General features: G+C 37.9%; 1 protein-coding gene across 2 annotated transcripts in view; it reads left to right on the plus strand.

Moving 5' to 3' along the window:
- The window catches only part of ctdp1 (CTD (carboxy-terminal domain, RNA polymerase II, polypeptide A) phosphatase, subunit 1), an 83,176-nt gene extending 72,873 nt beyond the window's left edge, over positions 1-10,303 (plus strand). For both annotated transcript variants that reach the window (XM_079484521.1, XM_079484522.1), the window contains exon 14: positions 9,071-10,303. In XM_079484521.1, the coding sequence (XP_079340647.1) occupies positions 9,071-9,230 (160 nt within the window). In that variant the 3' untranslated portion in view covers positions 9,231-10,303. The remainder of the gene's footprint in view (positions 1-9,070) is intronic.
- The last annotated feature ends 486 nt before the right edge of the window (positions 10,304-10,789 follow it).

Below are 10,789 nucleotides of genomic sequence, written 5' to 3' on the forward strand. Positions count from 1 at the left end.
AACGCCATAGCAACAGACCTGTAGGTGCTGTTTTACATCCAGTCTCATCAGCCTGTGAATATTATGGGATAGTGAATAACACACAGAAGGCCCATTATTGCACTCCTAATGGATCCATCAGAACTCTCCGAACAGCTCCGTGTGATTTAAAAGCTTGCGTAAAGAGGAAGAATATGTTATACACCCAGCCTGATTTAATTACTACCGCCCATGCCTCGTACAGTGTTCTCCATGGAAACAAACAGCCAATGACAAGAACGTAGATTAAAGAGGATTTGGATTTGCGATGTCCCAACGGGATCCCTTGTAAAGAACGTTTCACTACACGTTCTCACTAATGATTATTACAACGCATGAACGGCACGTTTATGAAGTTAATGAGGCAGAAATTATTTACCTGTTGACTGCTTAATAAAGGTGTCAGCACCATCTGGCAACGCTCTCTGAATCAAGACAAACACTCAACAGCACCTCGTAGATTTATTTGTTCATGTTTTATTTCTGTAGCTAAACTGAAGTTCAATGTGGATAAAACATTTGGTGTAATTGTCGTAAAATGCGATTTTTCCGTCAGTGTAGATGAAGGCAACCGAATTTCTCATGCATTCTGTAATTGATGTATTGCTGGCGCTGTGTCCGGGGGCTTCTGGGTAAATGGATGATCTTTGAATAGGACCGGCTTCTTTTTATGTCCTCCTAGAACAGATCTGTGATGGATTAAACACTGTGAACGACTGTTGAGATGATGGATGATGAGGTGCTTGTACTTCCTCTCTCTCTCTCACTTCAACTCTTTCTATGTGAATTTGGGTGGGACTTGTCTGCGAAACGCCCAGTTGATTCTAGGGTGTGGTGATTGGTTGTCCAGGCTTAGATATGTGGTTGCTAAGGTGCTCTGAGTGGTCATGACGTTGTTCTGAGGTGTCTGGCTGCTTACTGGGCCATGATTTTCTGTTAATAGCCTATGAAATATTCGCTCTGGGCACTTTATCATAGAAATTATCATAATTATCATAATTTAAACATTTGTATTAAGGGATGTCAAAGGATTGGGGTTGGGTACCGGACTAAAGGGTGACCTTTTAAGGTCACCGACCGAAAGATGTCGGCAATACAGAGTATCGATTCACAATAAATCAATTGGTACGTTAAAGAGAGAGAACGCATATAAAGCAGGCTGTCAACGTATGTAAATAAACACTCGACTCTACATATGGTTATCATATTTATGATTTGTTGAACTTGTTCTGTTAGTAAGTGATTATTTGTGTGATGAGGATATAGAATAAGCTGGAAGTAATGATAATGTTGTAGTTATTTCTATAGTCTTTATTTATTTGGTCCAGTGTGTTAAAGTTCAACAAAATGTTGAAATTGAGAGGTTGACTTTGATTTGTTTCATTGAAGTTAATGTTTTTACTACAGAGAGTAAAGTACAGAAAATGCTAAAATGTGAACTGTACCCAACCCTACAAAGTATACATAGCACATGGCATAATTAATACAACACTTTTAGATGTTTATGTGGTCATGTGTGGACAGGGATAAAGTCTGTGTGCAAAGAAAAACGTTTCTGTTGTTAGTCATGTAAATGGGCCCTTACTGTGCTACACTAAACATATAATGACAGGATCATAATGTCAATACAGTGACTTTTTATCTGGGATTGTGCCTTCAAAGCTAGAGATGAGTAGTAGTGAGCCATCTCGAACTGGCAGAGTATCAAGCTTTGAAGCTCCGACAAGCCTTTTGTCGGAGATTTATAATGCTGTGATGTTCTTGTGACATTTAACTGTTATTTATAGATGACATTTGTATTTATTTATTATTACAAGATAGTGAAGGATGTTGTGTACATGTGCATTTCAGAGAATATGACGAGAGCAATAAATGACAGACATTGCCAAAATGCTGTATTCTGTCAGACTTGTGTATTATGTGCCGTTTTAAGATGTTATGATGTGAAGTGTAGTGAACTGCCTTTAATCTTCAGAGGGCTATAAAGTTTGTTTTGTAGTTCATCTTTCTTTTTGAGTTTCTCCAATGAATTCATCTCAAACCCTTAAGGGCACAGACCCCATTCAGAGTTTCTGTATATAATGCCAGTCCTATGTTTTCTGTCTCTATTGTACATTCAACTTTACACGTCATGGGATTTTGCTCTTCATTTTTCTCACCCTCAGGCAATTCAAGATGTAGGTGACATGTTGTTTAGAACAGTAAAGAAGATTTTTAGCTAAAACCATGGGTCCTGGCTATTAAAAAAGCCCCCAGTGCCATCACTTTTGCAGTCAAAAGCTGTGTCCCAAATGACACTTTACACTATGCACCCAACCATGTAGTGTATGAATTTTTGAAGAGTAGTATCGTACTCAATGGAATACTAAACGGTTTTATACTAACCGGAAGTATATCGTTTCCCAGACGAGTGCAAGTGACGTCAATCGCACGGCACACTGCGTGTGAATGAAAAACTATTTATACATTGTAAAATTGATGTAGTTTTCATATGTTTTGCCCAGCATTACTTTAGTCCTCATCAGCTTGAAGCGTTTCACTCTTTAGGAGAGTTTTGGTCGAGCAGAATCTAGTAGCCCCGCCACCATTCCGCTAAGTAAGAGAAACTGCGACCATTGTGTGTGTGAAGTGTCCACAGTTCCACACTTCATATTTTCGGGTTGAAAAAGTGCATCATCCGGGTACACTCTTGGTGCTTAAAAGGTTCTTCACAGCGATGCCATAGAAGAACCATTTTTGGTTCCACAAAGAACCATCTCTTTCTTACTTATTTAGCCACAAAGAACCTTTTGTGAAAAAGAAACATTCTTCAGATGTTAAAGGTTCTTTATGGAACCAAAAGGTTCTTCTATGGCATCAAAAACCCTTTGAAGTTTTTACTTAAAGGGCACTTCTTTTTGAGAATTTCCAAAGTAAACGCACTACTCACTATTTGTACTACAAAATGATGTAGAATAGTGAATAAGTGCGAGGGGACGCACCTAAAGACATTTTCTGCTAAAGAAGGTCTTTTTCATCTTGGAGCACTTTCCAGCACTTTGCTTAATTGTTCCACTCTGTGCCGATCCATGCCAGCCGTTTACACAACGTACACAATTCGCCTGTACATTGGGATCAGAACGACTCTCAATCTAATAAATCTTTTGAACTGATTCGTTTAAACAATTGAAACGAATCATTCAAAGCTCATTTACCAACATAAAAAAGGCAGGACCTGAATGAGCTTAGCTCATTGGTTAAGACTGATAAATTCAGTTGGCTCTAAAGAGTTACTTACTTTTCTGTTGGGTTGAATTAATTTAATATTTTCAAAACAAATATGTTACTTAATAATTGTGATATGTAATTTTTACAACTCTTAAAAAGTTGTTTGTAAAGTGTTTGTTTATGCCACTTAAAGGTACAGTAGGCCTACTACACATGCATGTGTGCACAAGATAAGGATGGCACCACCTCCGCCTCATTTTGAGCCAGGAAAAACCCTTTTACTGTAAACCTATCAGACATTTTAACACTAAGGACCATTTTCATTCTGTAAGTGCAAATATTGTTATTCTTTACAGGCCTTTTTCTTTCAAAAGGTCTGACTTCTGCAGAGTGTGTGGCTTGAAGTTGAACTAATAAGAAGTTAATGGAGCCCTCACTGTAAATCCATGAAAGACCAGCTACGACCATCAGACCTTTAGGTCAATCTATAAGACTCATGCTGTTTGCTGAAGTGCCGGATGCTGTGCTGAACTGTCAGGCAACATGGTATTTACAGACTGTCAGGCAATCCAGACCAGGAAAAACTATACTTGCATAAAGCTGCTGAAATATCTTATTTGTGCAATTTACAGAAACCAGATACGGTTTAGGGTTGCTTAAACTGTGACAGACTTGTCAGAAAAATATCTAGCTTTGATCTATTTTTCACTTGAAGCTTCAGTACACAAGCTTTTTCTGAAGCAATTGTTTGTGACATGCAGTGAACTGTACTGTACACAAAACCCATGACAGCCAAGGGTCTTTTGATGAGCAGCATTTTTCACAAGCGCCCATCTTGACCTCAGCGTCATGTTGATTGGTGAGAAGCAACATGTGTTCATCAGGAATAAGTGTGACACTTAATGACCAGATCGCTCCACTACACGCACACTTCACCATTAATTACCCCCTCAGCGTCTTTGATCAATACATGAGAGTGAAACCATGTCGGATTACTTCACACATCATTAGACCCTTCACAGTTTAAATATGCAAAAAGTTTTTCCCTATTTGCATCCGTCCATAGTTTTTAGGAAACGTCTGCACAGCAGAAAGTAAGTTATGTGAAGTTGGAATGACATGAGAGGAGCAAATGATGACTACATTTTCAGTTTTAAGAAAATATCGACTACCTTAAAGTCCCAGTGAAATTAAATAAAACAATTTCTATTTTCCATAAAATATTGCAGTGTTTATTGTAAATAGCTAAATAGCTTACCAATGTGGGTCGTTCTCTTTTTAAAATGCATGTGCCCTCATAATCTTCAGTTAAAATCTGAAAATCCACTTCCGCCCTCTGCCTATCCATCTAAAATGACTCAAGTTAGACGGCTTGGGCGGAGCATCCGCTAACTCCTCACCTTCAACTGTCAGTCTGCTCCCAGTCCAGTTTCAAAATGCAACAGCAGTTTTTATTCGTCCAGTCAGTCGCAGTGAAAAGACAAGTCACGCCCACAATTTTTTCTTCATAAGTCTGATTCACTCAGAAATGTGTCAGAATACGCAAGGAAAATTGCAACTTCTGGTTCACAGTTGGGGTCTAATCGGACAGTTCACGGTACGGGGCGGTATCGATATTCTCCACCAGAGATTCGATATTTGCCTCGGAAATGTTCGATTAATTTAATCGATATTTTGATATTACTTGCCTAGTGCACACATGCAATTACATTTTTAATTACTCGCATATATATAAGATTAACTTTTAATTCAACTCTTTGAAAACTCCACACACTCTGTCCAAATGGGACATTTACAACAATAAACTATAGTGTTTCTGCTAGGATTCTATAGAACCGTGGGGCCGGATGGCGTCATAGGCTAATTAACATATTCATCACGTAGTTTTGAGTTCAGACCAGTTTCTAAGCATATTTTAATACAGCATATTGCCCAATAAAGCCATTCTTGTGTTATTATTGTCTGTTTCATATTTATAAATAAACACGCCTCTCCAGAGATACTCTTATTAAAACGAAATGGAAAAACTATTTCTGGACTCCTTTCCTGCGTTCCGCTGAAGCCAGGGCCATGTTGCTTTTTGTAGGCTTAACATCTAGTGGCTTCTTCCTTCGCAGAGTAGTAAGTTAGATGCTGAAAAGTGGTCCCTGCTCTGGGAAAGCGAGACCTTGCGCTCCGGGGGAAGTAGGACTACCCACAATTTCCCACTGAATGAAAGTGAAGGTTTATCCAAAAAGATGCTAAGATTGTCTGTATGCGCCTCTACTGAACAAAAGTCACTTAAACTAGAGAAAGAGTTGCTAACTTAGCAACACGGCGAGTCAAATTTGGAATGAATGGGAAGCGGTGCGTCACCGAGAAGGATTTTTGGTGTTACAGATCCATATCATATTCTTTCCTCTTCACTGCCGTGTCTCTCTAGTTCTCTCTGTATTTTGGGCTCTAACCGGGTTTAGATATACAGCGACCAAACTTTGTGCCGCCCGAGTTTCCGCATCTCTTCAGTCACATCCTCCTCCCACCAGCCGCTTCTCTCGCTCGCACTTCTCACAGCTTCTCTGCTTATGCTACCCTTTTCTTGTAGACAGTGAGGTGGAGGAATAGCATGAGACAGCTCGTAAGAAACAGCGAAATTCCTTCTTCTGTACTGTAATTCTGCTGTGCCATTAGCATTCTGTCTGTTTGCAGTAAAAGCGCTGCCTCGTGCTCTCCCTCAGGAGTTCCAGTCTGACGATAATATTCCCAGCGGAGAACTTTCACTTAGTTTGCAGAGGCATCTAAACACGCATATTATTTCCAAGCGAGTTGTTTGTGGGGTGTTGCTGAGTCAGCAGGGTCACAGACAGCTGTCAGGGGGTGAGAGTGGGATGCTGTCAGAAAACCCTCAGGATAGATCCCCAATGCCGTTCAGTATTTTTGAATATGTATTAAAATTCCTTCTTTTTTATTTCTCTCTTTTTTTACATTTTCTGACTCCGACAACTGTGGTATTATGATTCTTATTATGAACTTGTTTGTGGATTGTTAAAACCACTTTTTTTATTGAATGTTCGTAATGCAAAATCTAACGGACCGAAATCAATTTACCTTATCCGTGGATGCTGTTCTTTTGCTGCCAGCATTTATATACAAGATACACTATGGTTTATTGTATGTCCTATAGTTGTTTTAACACTATACATTGCAAACTGTGTAACTAAGAAAAAACTTTTTTAATAATGGCGCTGTGCATCTCTGGTTTGAGTGAAGATGCAGGACTGGGGAATGTTTACTTACATTCTCCGTTTACTTGCATATGAATACAAAGATCAGAGTGTTTTAGGAGCTCGGGAAACTAGCCTTTGTGGTTATATTTTGCTAAGTTTTTTTATTCTGCTAGGTTCATGAAAAGACAAAGATGACTCAATTCTATGGCTCATTTTCACCACGTACAGTATGCTATCTGTATAACTGTACCGTCTGTTATGCCGTCAGGTTGACTTTCTTTCCTAATGTTGTCTATATTCTTTCACGCTTTTATCTGTTCTTCGGGCTGTCAGGCTTCTGCTCTGTCAGCAGGTGGTTGTGGGTTCATCATTACACTAAATGGAAACGTATATTGTCCACTGATCAAAGCAGGTGTCTAATGTCAGTAGATATAATGACAGAATGCTCTCATTTAGCACTGCTGGCACATTATTATATCTAACTTGTGTGGGGGTGTGCGCTTGGGTTTTGTGGATGTAAAGTTCTGTTTTCTTAGCTTGTTATTGGTAGGTGCATGAAAGGAATAGTTCATCCATGAAAAGAAATTCTGTCATCATTTACTCACCCTTATGTTGTACGATACCTGTGTGACTATTATTGTTTTGTGGAAGAAACACTAACGCTGATGACGGGCAGTTGAATGTCCTGGCTGTTCTTTTTGATATTGTGAAGCTAATGGGATTCCTGTAGTTCAATTGGTAGGGCATAGAGTTAGCAGCGCAAATGTCAAGGATCCGATTTTCAGGGAGCACACATATACTGGAGGAAAAAAGACATGTTTTTTGTTGCTTTGGATGAAAGCACCTGCCAAGTGCATAAATCTAAAATGTAAAGAATGATTGGCTTATTTGTGACAGGAAGCATTCATCCTAACTTCAGCACTTCAATGCACTTCACTTCAGCACCACAAACTTCAATTGAATAGAAATAAAAAAAACTCTGATCTCCTGTTAGTCTGTTAGCCATGGCTAAGCGGGAGGATATTTGAAATAAATGATCAGTATTTTTCTTCTGTTGTTTATTGCCTTTTGATGAAAGCCGTGTGAATGCAGCAATTGGGGGAGAGCAGTTGCATCATTTTAGGATTTCTACAGAAAGAATACAAATTCATAAGACAAGATGTGCTCTTTTAAAGCAACGTCATTTGACTGCCCAGGACTCACAGCTGAAACATTGCCGCTAAGCGCTGTTGAAAAGTCTGACATTTACTTTTCTGTTTCAAGCACTTTGGTCATTGTTGCATCATGATACTTTCCGTGAAATATACAAAAATAGTTTTTGTCTTTTTTCTTAATCAGATGAACAGTGAACACAGGCACTTCCGAGAAATTTTTCTTCGCCTCGGGAGGTCAAGATAAATATTATTTTGCCGGTTTAATTTGTTATGAGGTTTGCCATTGCAATTTAAAATTTAGGAGGTGGTTGAATAGTTTAAATAGCTCGGTGATTTCAGTGTTTCCATCAATAAACATAGAAAGAAAAAAACAAGGTTATATTGATTAAAAAAATACTTTGTTTTAATATAATATTAGATCTGGTAACATGGTTGCAAATAAAAGGTAAAAGGTTGCAAAAAATAAAAATAAATTATTTGATGAATTCTTTCTCTTGTTGCAGCACTTTAACATGGATTTTAATTATTTAAAACATGAAACTGCAGATTAAGACAACTTTTTCAATTATTAAAATTGTTTGTCCTGCAGGAGTATCTGGAACGTTCCTTTTTTAAATACAAGTAATTAAAAAAATATATTAAAACATTTTTAAAAGCGTATATATTTATCAATAAATTATCAGTTCAACTTCAATCATTTGAATTAAGTCATTAAGATTTTATTTTGCAATTTAGTTGTATTTTTGAAACCCTTAAAGGGACAGTGCACCCAAAAAGTGAACATTCCGTCATCATTTACTCATCCTTAGATTGTTCCAAATCTGTATAAATGTCTTTGTTCTGCTTAAACACAAAGATATTTGGAAGAATGTCAGTAACCAAACTCCCATAGTATTTATTTCCCCTACTATAGCAGAAAATAGGGTATGAGATCTGTTTGGTTCCTGATATTCTTCCAAATATCTGCCATTGTGTTCAATAAAACAAACACCTTTATACAGGTTTGGAACAACCTTGAGTAAATTATGATGGATTAAAAAAAAATTCTGAACTATCCCTTTAAAGTGGAAGAGGCCACAAACACTAAATGGAGGGAACATTTCTTTGCTTCTACTTTTTATGTAGGTTTAATGTAAGATATTTATCGGACAATAAATTGTATCCTTTTCAGGGGAGCCTCGTATGCCTAAAATAGGATGTTGCTTTTTATTTTTAAGGGACTCTAGCCCACAATATTTCCTCCCCAGACTTTCTTGGCACCGGCTCTCTCCGCTGTCTGTCAGATGCAGGCGGATATTGTGAAACTCAGACCGCCAGCCTGCAAACCATGACAGAGGCTTGGCTATAACCAATCACTGTCAGCAACACTCTACAATGCAATATGCATCCCTGACAACCAGACGCTTTAGCCAATGAGCATTCCTCTCCACGCTCCTTTGGCTAACAAGCATCACTGACCATCACCTCTTTGTTTTCTGTCTTTAGGGGTCACAAAAGGAAGCTAGACGAGACTAGAGACGAAGATAATCTTGGAGCAGACAATGATGAAGATGGTGGATCTAGTAAGGAATCCAATGAGGGCAGCAGCTCAGAGGCCGATGAGATGGCCGCTGCATTGGATGCAGAGCTCAATGACTTCATGTAACCTAATTGGAGGCATAAATGAACTGTTCCTTTATTCTTAAACGGTACCTGGTAAATGTGTGTTTGTGTCGCTGTTATACAGCGCAGGGCAATGCCTATGGAAACGAATAGGGCAGAGTTTAGATGTGTACAGATAGTTTTAGTAGGAAAAGTTAAACACAAAGTTTTATTGTGAATTTATATACTGTAGAAGTGTGGGAAGTGCATTTTTGTGTCTGATGTTTTACTTATTTTGTTCAAGTTCCAAAACGCATTTTTATATCAATGAAACTACTACTTGGTCTTGAATGCCAAAGAGTCTGAACCGGGCCTATGTGGGCCAGCAGCTAATAAACCGTCACCTTACCCCTCAGAAGATGTTAAGAGGGGTCTGTGGTCCCCACCAGCAGTCAAACTCGGACACCTGAATGTGTCCTGTGTCTTTTTCTTTCGTTTTTTTTTTAGTCTTTCTTTTAGTCTTTCTTTTTGTCCAGTGCTGTTAAAGTTCCTGAGTGTGACTAACACTGTGCTGCACCAACCTAGAACACCTTTAGACACACCCACAGCCAATTTAAAACCTGATTTTTGCAAGATGAATAGCAGGTCTGAAATGTGAATTGTGTTCTTGTTGCTGTTCTTGGCCGATTTTTACTTCTGATCTTGGTGGTTGTAAGATTCAATTTTAGAATGAAACGTGCGATTAAACAGTTTAGTACTGTTACTCTGTAATGTCACAGCATATTGCAGATTAATATCATTGTTTGGCTTCTGGGAGGTCGCTGGAGTTAGAGGTCAGGAGCTGGTGGTAAATACTGTGGCACAGTTAAACCGGTTGTTCGGTTTGGGCTAAACCATCACTGCAGGGACTGGTCAGATCTGAACATTTGGAATCTAGAGTGTTGATATTAGATTGGTATGCATGAAACATTCAATGTGCAGATCTGATTCAGCCTCTTCTTCTCCATTTAGTTTTTGACTTTGGGAGTTTCTTTGCTTGTGTTGTTGTTTTCAACAATGTAAAGTAGGCTATTTGTATATTCTATTTCATACCTGACTGAGAAGATGCTATTCATTTAATAAAGATTTGTTTTATAATCTGGTCTATTTTGCTGCATATTTTTACAGACTTTTCGTACTGTTCAAGGGAATTCATCTTAAAACAAGTTTGACACTATAATGTGGCATGTTGTAGAAAATATTTTTAAGCACACACAAAATAATGTGTACAGTAATGTCTACACTCGAAAAATAATTATGTTGGCTTGGTAAATATCACAACAACAAACAGCTTTATTAACTTTTATTAGATTTTTACTTGATATTAACTATAAAAATCCAACAGTTCATTTCTCTAAAATGTACATATATTAAGTTTATTTAATAGAAAAGTAAGTATTTAATTAACAAACTTAATATTTTTGGTAAAATTTCATAGAATAGAAGAATCTTTTTACTTGCATTTATTTGAATTCAGTTTTATATATAGAGCTTTTCACTATGGGCATTGTTCCAAAGAAGCTTTGCTGGAGAAAATAAGAAAAACTGAAAAACACAAAATAAGGTCAAACACAGCACAGTACG

The sequence above is a fragment of the Barbatula barbatula genome (genome assembly GCF_947034865.1).
Source record: "Barbatula barbatula genome assembly, chromosome: 21".
Taxonomy (NCBI): domain Eukaryota; kingdom Metazoa; phylum Chordata; class Actinopteri; order Cypriniformes; family Nemacheilidae; genus Barbatula; species Barbatula barbatula.